General features: G+C 47.4%; 1 protein-coding gene across 3 annotated transcripts in view; it reads left to right on the top strand.

The window, feature by feature from the left end:
* MAN1B1 (mannosidase alpha class 1B member 1) overlaps positions 1 to 17,033 on the top strand; it is a 61,464-nt gene that overhangs the window by 7,532 nt on the left and 36,899 nt on the right. For 2 of the 3 annotated variants that reach the window (XM_068248755.1, XM_068248757.1), the window contains exons 2-5: positions 2,024 to 2,132; positions 9,661 to 9,794; positions 11,208 to 11,335; positions 14,681 to 14,790. In XM_068248755.1, the coding sequence (XP_068104856.1) occupies positions 2,024 to 2,132; positions 9,661 to 9,794; positions 11,208 to 11,335; positions 14,681 to 14,790 (481 nt within the window). The remainder of the gene's footprint in view (positions 1 to 2,023; positions 2,133 to 9,660; positions 9,795 to 11,207; positions 11,336 to 14,680; positions 14,791 to 17,033) is intronic. The other variant, XM_068248756.1, reaches the window with a different exon arrangement.

The following is a 17,033-nucleotide window of genomic DNA, read 5'->3' as shown; positions in this document are numbered from 1 at the left end:
TTGCTGTGCGGTGGGGTGCGTTACAGGCTGCTCTAACGTGCGCCTGTAACGTCCCACTGTGAAAGCAACCTAAAGCAAGGCAGTGTTTGACCAGCCAGTTATGGTGTGTGTTCGGTCAGCGAGCCTCCTGATTATAATCATCATACGGTGCCCATAGTGGGAACTGAGACCCCAGAGACATATTTCTCTCCATTTCTCAGTGTTGCAATTGAATTCTCCTAATAATGTCAGAGCAGATTGCAGAGTACTCAGAGCCATTACATCATGTGTGTGACAGGGCCTAATGCAGAGCAAAGGTATAATTTATCCCCCCTGTGGATTTCCTGCTCTCCAGAAGCCCACATATAGAAGCTGGGAATTAGCATAGAGGGTATAATGTTACCTGTCGGAGCACGGAGGGGAGTAAGATAGATACAGTTTAGCCATTCATTGACGGCAGGTGGCACACGGTTCTGAGACCTGGGGGGGACCCGTCATACCGGACAGCTGGGGACGTGTCAGCCGCTGGCCATGGAGGAGGTAATGACATTATGGACCCAACGCCTCAGCTGGGGCGTTCAGCAATGAAAAGCACAGCGATGTTTTAAAGGACAACTGAAGTGATAGCGATTTGGAGGCTGTCATATTTATTTCCTGTTGAGCAATACCAGTTGCCTGGCAGCCCTAGTGATCTCTGTGCCTGCAGCAGTGTCTAAATCGCACAACTGAAACAAGCATGTGGCTAATGTCAGATGTTTTCAGTGAGAAACATCTGATCAGCATATGCTTGTTCAGGGTATATGCCTAAAAGTATTAGAGGCAGAGGGTCAGCAGGACAGCCAGGCAATGTGCATTGTTAGAAATGAAATGTTAGCCCCCATATCCTTCTCATGTCAGGTTTCCTTTAAGATTCTGTTTCTCCAGTCAGAGAAGTGGTGAAACAGGATGCTGGTGTTTTCACTTGGCAAACCAAAATACAATAGCCTATTATTATAAATAGTCATTGCTGTATCCAGACGTTCTGATTCTCAAATTGATGCAAGAGTTTCCTCCCTTCTGCCAGACACTAGTTACATTAAAGAGGCCCTGTAGTGACATAGTGTAGAATGCAGTACAGTGTTCTCCCCAGAATGTCTTTCCAGCCGGGTGGCATGAAAAAGTAGCCGGATGCGGCACGACGGGGAATTATAGGGTCGGTGCTTCACTGGGCAACTATGCTTACAGTGTAGGAGGAGGATGAGGAGTAGAGCTCTTGTGCAGCAGAGCAGACCTGATCTGGTTCAGCTATTTGTGCCTGAGCCCGATTAGAAAGTTGATACTGTGCTGGATTGCGGTAGGTAAATATTTACCTCTCCGGTGTTCGAGGGCCGCCTTGCTGGAACCGAGGGACAGAGGAGGATGGGGGAAGCCTCTTTAGGATCTACAGCAGGCATGGGCAAACTTGGCCCTCCAGCTGTTACGGAACTACAAGTTCCACAATGCATTTGCCTTTATGAGTCATGACTGTGGCTGTCAGACTCCTGCAATACATTGTGGGACTTGTAGTTCCGTAACAGCTGGAGGGCCAAGTTTGCCCATGTCTGCTCTAGAGGCTTCCCCCTCCTGAGGTAAGTACCCCACAGGGGATGTTTTTCTTTTTACAAATCCTCTTTAATTGGCCCACGATACATATATTTCTTATTGCTTCTATACACTGTTTATATTATTCACTATTCATCCTGATTGCTGTTAGAATTTGCCTTGTTGAATTTCGGCTACAGCTGGGCTTTATCTGAGTGTTCAGTGAGCTCAGAACATCGTGATTCCATCCTATAATTATATCTTGTGGTTTCCTGCAGTTGCTGATAATGATAGAGTTTGGGTGAATCATGGTTATGTGGCTGACATGTAGAAGGCGGATAGGAAGGCTGCTGTATAGTCTCTGTACATGGAGGGCGGAGCCTGGTCACCCCTCAGGCGTGAGATTTCCCCCCCCCAGCTGTGGAGATTTGTCTTGTCTTCTGTGGAGACTTTACCAATCTGTGTTTCCTGTTGTCTCTTCCAGAAATGGAAACAGCTGTCCAGACTGCAGCGCAGCATCATCCTCTTCCTGTGCGTCCTGCTGGCGGTGTGCGGAGTGGTCTCCTTCTCTACCCTGGGAGAGCACTGGAGAAGTAATGACACTTCTGTCTTATCTATAATGCTATACAACATTCCATTATATCCGTTACAGCCAGTGGGGGTGCTGACACTTTGCGACTCGCGAGCTACTTTAAAGGGAACCCGAGGTGAGAATAATATGGACGCTGCCATATTTATTTCTTTTTGAGTAGCCAGTTGCCTGGCTGTCCTGCTGATCCTCTGCATCTAATACTTTCAACCATAGACCCTGAACAAGCATGCAGCAGGTCGGGGGTTTCTGACATTATTGTCATATCTGACAAGATTAGCTGCGTTCTTGTTTCTGGTGTGATTCAGTCACTACTGCAGCCAAATAGATCAGCAGGACTGTCAGGCAACTAGTAATGTTTAAAAGGAAATAAATATGGCAGCCCCTATATCACTCTCAGTTCGGGTTTACTTTAAAAAGTAGCAACTTTGAGCCCACCTGTGATGGCTACCTGGCTTTTGTGGCACGATTTTGTTGGGCCTAGCATCAATAAGGCCCCTAGAGTCTCTCCAGGCCCTAGGGACTTGCCTAAGATGCCTTGCTGAGGATCTGGCTCTGCCCACAGTCCCTTGCCAAAGTGTGACAGCCACCTACACTACTTGCTGTCAAAAAGTCAATGAAAAAGTACTATCAAAACTATTTTGAGTATATTCGTGCTTGCTGGTGGTTTAAAGGGCATTTTATTAACAACTTGTAAAAATATCACCTAGGAGAAAAAGGTAATTGTATATGTGCAACTTTCTTTTAAAGCGGACCTAAGCCCAGAACTTCCTCTCTGCTCTAAAAGAAAAGCCACACAATAGAAACCTTTTAAAGAAAAACATTTTTTGTTACAACTTTCAGAACTCCTACAGTAAATCTGCAGTGTGTCTACTTCCTGCTTTCATAGGAGCACAGAAAGTGTTAACCTCCTTTGTTTACATATTAGCACAGAAGTAGGCACAACCATAGCACCGAGCTGACAGCCCACATTACACTTGTGATTACTTGCATATAGGGGATAATTAGACTGGCTGTTCTCTCTAAATAAACACAGGGTGGATTTATCTGTGTTTTTGTTGTTTCCTGTGCAAGAGTTTAGGTCCGCTTTAAAATCACAAGCTCCAGGTTTATTTTAAATAAATGGTATAAACAGAAAGCCCTATTTAGCCTGAAAAAAAGCAGGACTAAATGTGTTTGGGTAAACTAAAAATTTCCCGAGAACTTTCAACTCATGCAAAGGCACAGAAAAAATGCAAAAATTGGCTTGGTTCTTAAAAAGGAATTTGAGGGTTTGGTGTACCTGAGGTGAGACACATTTTTAAAACTGTGGCCTTTATGCATTATCTGAAAGGTCCCCAGAGAGGGCGTGGCCTTTTGTGTCCAGCTTTCCTCTATGCTGGTGCTGCAGTCCCTGTTCCAGTCAGCGCGGAAATATTTGGAACTTTGTATGCCCAGGACAATCTGAACTCAAAGGTGCATGCGCTGTGCTTGCCTGCCCTCTTTGTGCTCAAACAGGGGCCTATAGCAGCAGCATAAAGGGGAGGACAGAACAATAAGGGGCAACGCCATGTCTGGGGACTTTATGGATCATGCAGGTATGTATAAGGCCCGGTTCACACTTGCGTTTTGTGTGAAACCGGGCTGTACGTCCGCCCTCCGTTGGGAGATTCCGGGTCCCGTACTGGGGCCGTACGGATCCCTCAGGATCCGGTCAGGTTGCGGACAAAAAAAGTATCAGTTCGGCATCCGGAAAGTAACACTTCCGGATTGCCGATACTGTACTTTTAAGCAGGCGCGACAGCACAGACAGGCATAGGGGGAGTCGGGGGGGGGGGGGGGGGGGGTGTTGGGGGGGTCGGTTACACACAGCGCACACAGTACAGGACAACAGCCTACAATACAATACCTCCCATGTTGCAAAGGATGGGTGCCGTAAGCACCCGTTCCTATTGCCAGTGTGATGAGAAACTTCCGTTTCTCATCACTTCCTATGGTGCAGGGAAAATGGTCAGGAGCCTTCGTTCCGGAAAAAGGCTGCATGTTGGAAAAATCCTGAACGCAGCCCGGACCGGATCCGGATCCTGACAGACGGACGGGTATGAATGGATACATTGAATAACATTGTATTCATTCACATCCGGGTCCGTTTGTACAGTATACGGTGCGTTCCGGATCCGGGGAAACCGGACCTGGAACGCAAGTGTGAACCGGGTCTAACTTAAAGGAAGTCTGAAGCAAATAAGCAGAGGGAAGGCTCTGAGTCCTATAGAGCCTTCCCATTCCTCACAGTCGTCTCGTTCCAGCGCTGTCACAGCCTTCAAAATCCCCGCTGTGGGAGGCTTTGCAAGTCTTCAGGAGCCCGAGTTCTCCCAAAGACTTGTGGCTCTGTACTGTGCATGCGTGAGCACGAGAGCGCATGCGCAGTACGGAGCGGCCAATCTTCGGGAGCACTCAGGCATCAGAGAGCAGTATTCGACCCATCGGTTGGAGACTGCTAATGGGAGATCCAGTGCTAGAACGCGGAGGCCAGGGGAAGGCACTACAAGACCCAGAGCCTCCTTTGGTGAGTATCTGTTTTTTTTTTTTTTTGTTTTTTTTTGGTTTTTGTTTATGATTTTGCTTCAGACTCTCTTTAAATTTGTCTTACCATTTAAGCACAAAAAAGCAGAGAGAAGAGCGTGCCTCTATGGTGCAATACCTTTACTTCAGTTTGCAAATTGCAAAAGAAATGCACATACTAGAGTGCATACATTTGCAAGCATATCTCACATGCTTAAAGGGAACCAGAGACGAACTACACTGAAAAAAAGGATAAGCTTTTATACATGGGGCTTCCTCCAGCCCCATAAGCCTGGATCGCTCCCACGCCGCCATCCTCCGCTGCCTCTACCGCCGATACCGGGTCCCGTCACCTCCGGCGGACGCGGTTAATTTTCCGCATGAGCAGGGGCTCCCTCCATATCCTTACTCACGTGCCTACGTAGTATGGAGGCGCATGCGTAAGTATATGGAGGGAGCCCCTGCTCATGCGGAAAATTGGCCGCGTCCGCCAGCAGTGACACACTACGCTTACGTCGACTGGCCAAAAGTACGGGACCCGGTACCGACGGATAGAGGAAGCGGAGGACGGGGGTGTGGGAGCGATCCAGGCTTATGGGGCTGGAGGAAGCCCCAGGTATGTATAACGTTTTTTTTCCCCAACAGCTCTGGTTCTCTTTAATGTTCCACTCCTCGGAAGTTAACCGTGGCCAGCGGGGGACATCACAAAGGGTACATGATGGGTTTGGAGTCCAGGCAAGTTCTGGGTGATAATAACATTATCACCCTGCACACAGAGCTTGCCTAGACTTCAGAGCATGTGAGATATGCTTGCAAATTTATGCGATCTTGTACATGCATTTCTTTTGCAGTTTTCAAACTGAATTAAAGGTATTGCACTATAGAGGCGCTCTCTTCTCTCTCCTTTTTCTGATACAGACCCCTGTATCACCTGGATGCTACCTTTTCTCCTTTCATTGTCTGGCACTGGAGAACTGATTCACTTTGGACATTATATCCTTTAGCCCTGGTTGTAACAAGCACCGCCAGGGGTGTAACTAAGACCCACCGGGCCCCCCTGCAGAAATTTTGAGCGGGCCCCCTACATCCCATTCCCCCCCCCCCCCCCCCCCCCCCGGACCCGCTCAGGGTCGTTTTAGGGGGGCTGGAGGGGTCGCAGCATGAGGGGAAAGCTATGGCCACACTCGGCGGGGAGGGCGGACGGTCCCCCCCCCCCCCTCACCTCAGGCTCTCCCCTCTGCGCTCCCCTCCAGCTTCAATAATCATGTGGGCAACGGCAGCTACATACCTTCCGTGCACTCCAGCGCGGACGCTTCTCTCTCTCTCTGTCTGGCGCGACTTCCTGTTTATACAGAAAGTTGCGTCAGAGGCTAGAGAGAAAAGCGTCCGTGCTGGAGCGCACGGAAGGTATGTAGCTGCCGCTGCCCGCCGCTGCACACATATGGTTATTGAAGCTGGAGGAGAGCGCCGACAGGAGAGCCCGAGGTGAGGCCATAGCTTTCCCCTCATGCTGCGACCCCTCCAGCCCCCCCCCCCCCAAAACGGCCCCGGCCGGGCGCATGGGCTGCAGCCCCTATTGTTACACCCATGTGCGGCGCGCATATAATTGTCTATTGACTTTTAAGCACACCTGGCTCAAGGCTAAGGTACCGCAGGCAAGTACATGAGCAGAAAACACCCATGATGCATTGCTGGAGGGCAATATTTGGAATCTACAGAACTGCTGCTTTATTAACACACTTGTAGGAGTTAATTCCTAGTCTTGTAATCCGCCGTGCAGACAGCTGTGTAATCCTATTTGTTCTGTTCAGCAGTCCCCTGCAGGGAAGGTGCCTGAGATTCCTCTCCCCTGAGCCTCTGCAGAATTATAGACTTGTGTGATGATACAGGAGAACGTGTCACATTCTAGTCTCACAGGACAGCGCCAGGACGTGCTAAACGGTGGCTGGGGTGCAGGTGTACTTCCACTGTAGCCGCCAGGAGATCTGCTCTTCCGAAAATGCTGAACCTGTGGGCCTGACTGCTCTTTCTCTGTGTGCTGATAGAGTACATCCAGTGTAAGGGCTGGTGCACCCCGGAGCGGTTCTGGAACGTTTTTTAAAATGCTTTCAGGGGGAAAACCGCTTGGCTAATGAAAGTGAATGGGATGGTGCACACGAGCGGTTGGTTTTTTTCACAAACGCAAACTCGGGGGCTGCAGCATTTTTTAGATTTATGAGGCGTTTCTGCCTCAATGTTAAGGTATAGGAAAGTGGAAAACCGCTCTGAAAAACGCTAGATCAGAGCGGATTTCCAGGCGTTTCTGTTACAGAAGCTGTTCAGTAACGGCTTCACTGCAACAATAATTGTATTCTGCTACACAAAAACGCTCCAAAAACCGCTAGGCATGTTTAGAAAACGTCTCTTAACATGCCTAGAATCGCTCTGAAATCTGCTTCAAAAACCTCTAGCGTTTTGCAGATCTGCTAGAGGTTTTTGGTGTGCACTGGGCCTAAAAGACACAGCCTGTCATGTAATGCTCTGGGGTTGATTCATAAAGCATTACTGCATTTGGTAATGCTAAAAACAGCTGACTTTACCAAGCACTTAGGAAAATGTCAGTTCATAAAAGTTGTTACCGCATGAAAAACTGAAATTACCGAGCAGTGAGGTAAATTACCGACTTGTGCGGTAAACACCTCCAACACATGTCAGTAAATGCCAAGATTAGAGCAGGCGGTAATGGCACGTAGCAATACCGTCTGCTTTGAAGTGGTGGAAAGAGTGCGGAGGAGACTGTGCTGAGAGCTGTGACTCACAAGCAGAGGCAGCTGTGACTGACAGGAGCAGGGAGCCAATAGAAACAGCCCCTGTCCTTCTGCAAGTCTGAATGTTGGAATCTGATAGGACCTACAGCCTACGCCGGTGGGACAAGCTTTTCAACCTCCCCAGGCAGCAGCAGATTGGAACAAGCCAGGCATCCCCTGAATACCTTAGGCTGTGTGGCTGTTTAACCTTTTGGGTTTCTGTTTGAAGATATGTAGGAGCTAGTGGGGGAAATCACCTAATCATGGCATGTGTAAAGTTTCTTGGAAGTTAATCTAAGCTGCGGCAATTAAATAGAATGTTCAGAAAGACTAATAGATTCAGAGCGAGCAAAGGCAGTATAACAAACCTGTACATCTAAAGGGATGTCAGGATGCCTCGCAATGCCCTCACTGCGCTTGTAACAACAAAGAGACTCTCCACACTGCTCTGCTGTTACCGAATAGGTTTTTGTCAATGCGCTTCAGTAACTTACCGAACGTCTACCACACCAAATTTATTATGAATTAGCACACAAAAGCCTAAAATGCCGCATGCGGTATTTTCCCAACCAGATTTCTTTCGCACAACCTTTTATGAATTGACCCCTCTGTCTTAATGTTGCCAGGATCGTGTGTGTGTGTGTGTGTGTGTGTGTGTGTGTGTGTGTGTGTGTGTGTGTGTGTGTGTGTGTGTGTGTGTGTGTGTACTGTGTGTGTGTGTGTGTACTGTGTGTGTGTGTGTATATATATAGTGTGTGTGTGTGTGTGTGTGTACTGTGTGTGTGTGTGTGTGTACTGTGTGTGTGTGTGTATATATATAGTGTGTGTGTGTGTGTGTATATGTATATATATATATATATATATATATATATATATATATATATATATATATATATATATATATATATATATATATATATATATATATATATATATACACTGTGTGTGTGTGTGTGTGTGTGTGTGGTTCAGGTGAGCCCCCCACCTTGGAAAAGCCGCCGTGGTGCATTTTTTTTCAAAAGTCACCCACAACTCTGGCTAACACCCCCACCTGTGTTGCTGTAGCCCACCCCCAGCTTGGCAACCATGGCTTCATTGGTGGCTGCCAAGTTAGGGGGGGGGGGAGCTGCAGCAATGCAGGCAGGGATGGCCACAGAGCTCCGGAAAACTTCATAGGCATGGTGGTCTTTCTGAAGAGGGGGGCGGAGTTTCACCTGTCTTATAAATTACAGGCTAGCAGGTAAGTTATTAACCCCCCTCCCTCCCAATCCTGCAGCATTAAAGGACAACTGTAGTGAGAGGGATACGGAGGCTGCCATATTTATTTCCTTTTAAGCAATACCAGTTGCCTGGCTCTCACGCTGATCCTCTGCCTCTACTACATTTAGCCATAGACCCTGAACAAGCATGCAGGAGAATCAGGTGTTTGTGACATTATTTTCACATCTGACTGGATTAGCTGCATGCTTGTTTCCTGTGTAATTCAGATGCTACTGCAGCCAAATAGATCAGCAGGACAGCCAGGCAACTGGTATTGTTTAGAAGCAAATAAATATCCCTCTCAGTTCACTTGTCCTTTTGAAGAGAAACCGTAACCAAGAATTGAACTTCATCCCAATCAGTAGCTGATATCCCCTTTCCCATGAGAAATCTATTCCTTTTCTCAAACAGATCATCAGGGGGCTCTGTATGGCTGATATTGTGGTGAAACCCCTCCCACAGTGTGATGTCAGGACCATGGTTCTGACATAACACTGTGGGAGCCTTGTTGCACTGTGGGAAATAACAGCTGTTTACAGCTGTTTCCGACTACCAAAAAAGCAAGCAGCATCTCCTTCCACTGACATCACCGGCCAGCAATTTTTTACAATGAGCAAACACTGACTAAATCATTTATACATAATTATTTTAAAAATGAAGTACTTTATTACATTATTTTCACTGGAGTTCCTCTTTAAGACAGTCTGATAGGACAGGCTTTATCTTTTACACTGGAAGTACTCTTCAAACAACAGCAATTCCTAAGTGCATAGTTCTCCTTTTGCCAGAAGCTGCTCCATTGTACGTGTGTAATTTCTCCTTCCCCCTCCATACTAACATATGCGGCAGCAGTTCTGCACCTGTGCACGCCTTTAGGGAGCAGAGTAGCATTTGCAGGTCTTGCCATGGCTTGCTATTGACGATTACCAATGTATGTTGGTCCAGGTTTCACCAGCCAGTTGGAAGGCGCCTACGAAGACAAAGGCATGCCTGGCTTCCATCCCGGCCACCAAGATGTTTTACCGCCTCCCAAAGAACTTGAAGACCCAGATCCAAAACTACCAAAGGCCCCTCCGCAGGTACGTTGGCTGCTGTGAAAGGGTGAAGGATGTAACTGGTTTACAATCTCAGGTTTTTAGAGTGAAATTCTGCTGTCAGCTGCAGTCACACATTTCCTCTCCTCCATTCTAGTTTACTTCTTGCCCATCCCAACTAGTCGTTAGGCACCCATTCAGTCGAATCATGGACCTCAGGGAGAGATGGCAGTGCTTCACCAGACAGGCTGCATCTGACTACCAGCATAGGTGTGCAGAGCTTAATTATAGGCAGGGTTTACATCTTGAATTTAAAACAGATGCACCAAATTGACATTAATGGAGGATGTTAGCTTTCAAAAACAGTTTGCATGCAGAGTGTCCCATACTGGACTTTTCCACCGCGATGAGGTCATCTTTCTGGAAGAGACCCTAACTAATTACTAGACAAGCATAGTGTGAACCTGGGAGCAGCTGGCCATAAAATGGTTTACACATTTTTTTTTTCCTCTTCCCTGAATTCATGAACCTGGCAATGCTGTGGGAAGGGTGTCCTCAGTACGCTGGTCCTATGAGCCAATCTGTGTACGTAGCTATTTGTGTACAGACCCAACCACAGACTGAGCTGAATACTGACGTCACACCTCGTGTATGTGTGTGTGTGTATGTGTATGTATATATATATATATATATATATATATATATATATATATATATATATATATATATATATATATATATATAATCGCATGCTACAGAGACTGTGTGTGGGGGGGACCATTTCACAGCCATAAGCATGGGTGAGGCATCACAGTCTGCTGCTTATGGGGGGGGGGGCGCTAGCCTTAGGACTCCCGTAGGTGAATATGTGGCAGGGGGGCTCTTGGAAGGGGGTCACATGCAACTCACTGTGTGGTGGGAGAAGAAAGAGAGTCCAGGAGAGGAAATTCTGGACATGTACCTTAAATTGATTGCAACTACTTTGTTATACAACTACTTTCCAGCCCTCCCTGTAGCCTTACGGGTCCATCTGATTCCTACTGGTCTGCTCTTTTGTACTACTGTGCCCTTCTGAAAGCTCACCGACTGGCCCAGTCACGGGCTACTGCGTATTCATTTCCCCGGTTATGTGCCATCTCAGCCATGCTCCAATGTCCGGCAGCTTTCTGTGCTTGCACAGTCCGTAAAGACTTAAACTGGGCATGGGCAGAATGCTCCCGGCTAGGGGAGCGCGATCGAGGAGGCGCACAGCTGGGGCTGCACATGAGCAGTCAGCAATCTTGTGGAGGGGGGCAGCGGCACAATGAAGCGGACCTACAGGAAATTGAAGCACCTGTGGGGCTGGGGGGGGTGGCTGTAAGAAGCCTCAGGTAAGGTAACATAGACCTTGTCTCCTCAACCCCACCCACCTCGGCTCAGGTTTAGTTTGAATAGTAAATGATTCCTCTTGTTGCCTAGAAGCTTCGGAGACCCAACAAGCGCGGACCCCCAATATTACACCCACCACCGACCAAGAACCAAAAACTGGAAGATAATGAGAATCGTCCAGATGAGGCTGAGGCTGAGAACAACCAGCCCATCATCAGGTAAGTGGACTCTGCAGAGGAGGATCCCTGCTTTCTGCTGGATGCCACCTGAAAAGCAAATTAACATTTTCCATTGTGAACACCAGCTGTAGCAAACATGGCCCCCGGAACTAAAGCGGACTCAGAACTTCCTCTCTGCACATAGCAACACAGGTGTATGCGCTGCCTATTGACTTACATTTCTTCTGTTGTTGTAGAAGTCGGCTGGTAACGCGCTGTTTGTTATTACATATGCTGTGTAAATACTCGCATATAAGCCGACACGTGTACAAGCCGAGGTACCCACTTTTCCCTCAGAAACCAGGAAAAAGTGATTGACTCATGTATAAAAAACCCCTCCCCAGTATAGCCCCCTCCCCATAGCCAGATGTGCCCCAAGGATCATAGAGCTGTGTCTCAAGACGCCACTAGATGGCATCACAGATACGAGACCCAGTGATTCCCATATAGGAAGAATCCCTGATCATTGCACTGCTGACATGTTGCTGGCACGCTCCGCTCCACAAGCCAGGGGACACAAGTAGTCTTGAGCAGCACACTCTGCACACCTTGTTGTAGGGGATGTGGGGCACGGACACTAGAAGAGCGCAAGCTGGTAAGAGCAGGATCACTAGTGCACAATCCTTACGCTCCTCTGCCAATAACAAAACCTGCTCCACCATCCATTCTGCTCCACTGACTCGCATATAAGCCGAAGGGGTAACTTTTCAGCACATTTTTTTTGTGTTAAAAAAATTAGGCTTATACGCAAGTATATAAGATATGCACATATAAGTCTTTGTATATAGGCCACCAATACTTTTTAGGGCGCACACACATTTATTTATTTATAAAGCTTCAATATATTACGCAGCGCTGGACATTAGTTAAAAAGAAACTGAACTGAAAATTAAAAAGTCAAAATAACCATACAGAGGTCATACTTACCTCCTGTGTAGTCTACCCATCAATCTCTCCTCTCCTGCATCCTGTTTGCCCACTGTGATAAATGAAATTCTCCATCCTCCATTTTAAAAATGGCCATTATCCCATTACAACTTCCTGGTCAGCACACTGTTATACTGTAATATCACCCACTTGAGCCATAGAGAAACATGGACATTACCTTGCTTATTCAGTTGTAACTGACAGCTGCTGATATATAACTGACAGCAACTGGTATATTTCAGTTCTGACAAAATATTGTCAGAACTGAAGGGATCACTGTAAGAAGAAAATGGTGAGCTTCTGATAGGAACTGACGGTGAGGTTAGTATGTAATATTTATTTGCAGCTACCTCATGTCTTTATTTTAAAGAGAATCTGTAACGTTAAAACGTCCCCTGGGGGGTACTCACCTCGGATGGGGAAAGCCTCAGGATCCTAATGAGGCTTCCCACGCCGTCTGCCGTCCCTCGGGGGTCTCGCTGTAGCCCTCCGTACAGCGGTGACGTAATATTTACCTTTGCAGGCTCCTGCGCAGGCGCTCTGGCTGCTTTCGCTCCGAAGGAGGCGGAAATACCCGATCTCAGTCGGGTCCGCTCTACTGCGCAGGCGCAAGTCTCCGGCGCCTGCGCAGTAGAGCGGACCCGACTGAGATCGGGTATTTCCGCCTCCTTCGGAGCGAAAGCAGCCACAGCGCCCCCGCTGGAGCCTGCAAAGGTAAATATTGAATTGAACAGTCGGCACAGTCGCCGGCTGTTCGGAGGGCTGCAGCGAGACCTCCGTGGGACAGAGGACGGCGTGGGAAGCCTCATTAGGATCCTGAGGCTTCCCCCACCCGAGGTGAGTACCCCCCAGGGGATCTTTTTGTCGTTACAGAGTCTCTTTAAGTAATTCAGGTTCCCTTTAAGGTTACAGACAATATTTAGGGGTGACATACAGCGATAAGACAATACAGGAATACATGCAAACCAGATCACGCAGCACAGTATGAATACAAGGTAATGCTTGGTCAGTCACTGGATGGAGCATGGAGATTAGGCAAGTCGAGTTCACTTAGATCCATAGGATGGGTGTGCGGTAATGGAGGTGCGTGATCAGGCTGTACACACACCTGTAAGCTGTGTAGCTGATGATGTGTTGCTATGCAGGGGACAGGTAGGCGACGGAGGGATGACGAGCGGCATATGCGTGACGTCACATGGCGGGAGTGGCCCAAACAATGGGATCAGCATCCCTGGGGTTGGGTAGATCTGTCCGGCAGATCGCTCGCACGTTGGGCATCGGGTGCCGTACACACACCTGATTGTCAGCTTAGGCAGTCGTTATCGCCTCAGCCGACTTAAAGAGAAACTCAGACCAAGAATAGAACTATATTCCAATCAGTAGTGGATACCCCCTTTTACATGAGAAATCTATTCCTTTTCACAAACAGACCATCAGGGGGCGCTGTAGGGCTGATATTGTGGTGAAACACCTCCCACAAAGAAATTCTGAGTACGTACTCTTGGCAGTTTACTGTCTATGAACCTTGCTGCATTGTGGGAAATAGCTGTTTACAGCTGTTTCCAACTGCCAAAAAAGCATGCAGCAGCTACATCACCTGCCAGCAGTAAAAATGTCACCATGTAATAAATGTCAAAATGTAAATTAGGGATTTAAAAGATTTTACAATGGGAAAACACTGACTAAATCATTTATACATAATTATTGTAAAAATGAAGCACTTTTTTTATTACATTATTTTCACTGGAGTTCCTCTTTAAAGAGACTCTGTAACATTAAAAACATCCCCTGGGGGGTACTCACCTCGGGTGGGGGAAGCCTCCGGATCCTAATGAGGCTTCCCACGCCGTCCTCTGTCCCACGGGGGTCTCTCCGCAGCCCTCCGAACAGCCGGCGACTGTGCCGACTGTCATTTCAATATTTACCTTTGCTGGCTCCAGCGGGGGCGCTGTGGCGGCTTTCCATTCCGAACTACACGGAAATACCCGATCTCATTCGGGTCCGCTCTACTGCGCAGGCGCAGGAGACTTGCGCCTGCGCAGTAGAGCGGACCCGACGGCGATCGGGTATTTCCGTGTAGTTCGGAATGGAAAGCCGTCAGAGCGCCTGCGCAGGAGCCAGGAAGGTAAATAATGACGTCACCGCTGCCCGGACTCCACGGAGGGCTGCAGCGAGACCCCTGACGGATGGAGGACGGCGTGGGAAGCCTCATTAGGATCCGGAGGCTTCCCCCACCCGAGGTGAGTACCCCCCAGGGGATATTTTTATGTTACAGTTCCTCTTTAAGTCAGGCGTGTGTACGAGGCTTTAGATTAGGGAAACCATAGGCTACTCTATTAAGTATTCCATCTTGCCCCAGTGTCCTTTCCTTGTGGGGGTTCTAGTCCCACAGTTTGTGTTTTATCTGTTTGTTCACAGCTGGAGAGGAGCAGTGATTGAACCAGTCCAGACCTCAGTGCCATCACCAATCAAGGCCCAGGAAGCCACCAAACCTCCACCGGTGGAAGCCGCAGAGCAGAAAGAACCAGGTAATGTCTCCAGCATCATTCAGGAAAGCTGCAATCTGTGTTCCACCATTGGCTGGAAAATATCTGCTCCCAGCATGCCTTGCCAGTGGCTGGTGCTTGGCTCCAGAGAGTTGGCGATTCAGCCCTGCAACAGCTTGGGTGTTGGCTACCACTTGTACAAAGTACCGGATAGAGAGAGGCTATAAAGGCTGTTGGTGCGGGCAGGGCTGTGGAGTCGGTCCAAAAATCCACCGACTCCGACTCCTCAGTTTAGGATTCCTCCGACTCCACGACTCCGACTCCTCTAATTTGCATATTACAATTTTGTTGATTAAAAGTATGTAACATGAAATTCGTCTCATAACTGCCAACGCTTAGGAATTTTACAAGACAACTGAAGTGAGAAGGATATGTAGACTACTATATTTATTCCCTTTAGACTAAAACTAGTCCTTAGTAATAGTACTTGTAAAAGGTACAAACCGGAACAAAGAACATCTATCAGGCCCTAGGCAATGTAACTGTGGGTACATGTAAGAATGATGTGCAGGTACTCTGCAGGGGAATGAGGAGATTGTAAACAGACAACACCTCAGTGTTCAATGTGCACAGCATTCTCAGTGGATTCCCTGCAGCTCTGTGGGGAGAGCATATGTAGAGTATAGTACTACTGTGTAACAAAGTAAACCTGAGACAGATGAAATTAAAGTTTTATACATACCTGGGGCTTCCTCCAGCCGCCTTCAGGATAATCAGTCCCTCGTTGTCCTCCTCCACCACCTGGATCTTCTGCTATGAGTCCAGGTACTTGAGCCAGTCTGGCGTAGTGCGCATGAACACACTCCACCGCTAGGAGCGTACTACACCTGTGCAGCACTATTGCGCAGGTGCAGAATGTTCCTGGCTGTGGGAGTGGCATGCGGCCGGACTGCGCTGACTGGCTGAATTACCAGGACTCATAGCAGAAGATCCGGGTGGTGGAGGACAGTGAGGGACTGATTAGCCTGAAGGGGGCTGGAGGAAGCCCCAGGTATGTATAAAACTTTACTTTTCATCCATCTCAGGTACCCTTTAATTTGTAGTCACCAAACCAAATTTTAATAACATATCAAATTATTTGATTTCAGTGCATACATTTGCATAAATCAGCATCAGTGCAGAATTATTTCCATCTCATTGACCATCTCTATTAGTGACACAGCTACACATCAGGCTTTATTCTTACAGCATAGATGTTATTTAGTATATATAAGAGATTCCTGTGTACACATCATATATACAGTCACAATCAGATATGTATATCTGACCTTAAAAATACGGGGACTGCTTTATTGAAGCAGCACAAGTAACTAATTTTGATTGGTTTATTTCATTTTTGTGGACTAAGCACAGCTATTACTGTATATATACATTATTTTTAATGACTATTATCTGAGAAATAGAACATTTTATCATATTTTCTATTTTAATTACAGTTACAAATTCATTAGGAGTCGGAGTCGGTGCATTTTTTCCCTACTCCGACTCCGACTCCAGGCACCCAAAATTGCCCGACTCCACGACTCCGACTCCACGACTCCGACTCCACAGCCCTGGGTGCGGGAGGTTAACAAGCAGTTCACTGTATTGTTCAAATTTGGTGATGGTTTCCATTTGTTCATATGTACATAAAACTATAGCGTTCTTCCAGCCTTCACGATCGCTGGGCTGCTCTAAAGGTCCACGATAAAGGTCCACGATAGTGAGGGGGACCCTACATGTAGCGCCCGAACTGAGAGGCATATAAACGCTTGCCAGGTTTATTTACATTTAAAGTGTACCTGAAATGTTTCAATCACAAGGTTTTATACTTGCCTGGGGCTTTCTCCAGCCCCCTGTAAACTGCCCTCCCGTGTGCCTCCATGGTCGAGCTCACGTGGCCAAGAGCTTTCTGTGTCTGTGCAGTTACATGCCTTAAGGTGGACCCAAATTAAAAATACAAGATTTCAGAAATAAAATCTATTATCTATATTATAATAATAAATAGCAGCCTTTTTTCAGCTGCATGATGACAAATATAAAATATATTACATTTATTGGAGGAACCCCTCCCTTCCTTTCATATTGCCGGGACAGATTCCGGCAAACTGGTGGAGTAGATGGTGTCCGGCAATGGAGGAATTGCTAATGGCTGCCCCCAGTATAACCCTAGTTATGGAAAGAGGAGGGTGAAAAGCATGCACTGAAATGCTCATAGGCGTGAAGGAGTGTTTATTTATCTTTGT

This window comes from Hyperolius riggenbachi, chromosome 8 (assembly GCF_040937935.1).
Source record: "Hyperolius riggenbachi isolate aHypRig1 chromosome 8, aHypRig1.pri, whole genome shotgun sequence".
NCBI lineage: Eukaryota > Metazoa > Chordata > Amphibia > Anura > Hyperoliidae > Hyperolius > Hyperolius riggenbachi.
Note: the sequence above shows the minus strand (reverse complement) of the source record. Positions and strands in the feature narration are given on the sequence as shown.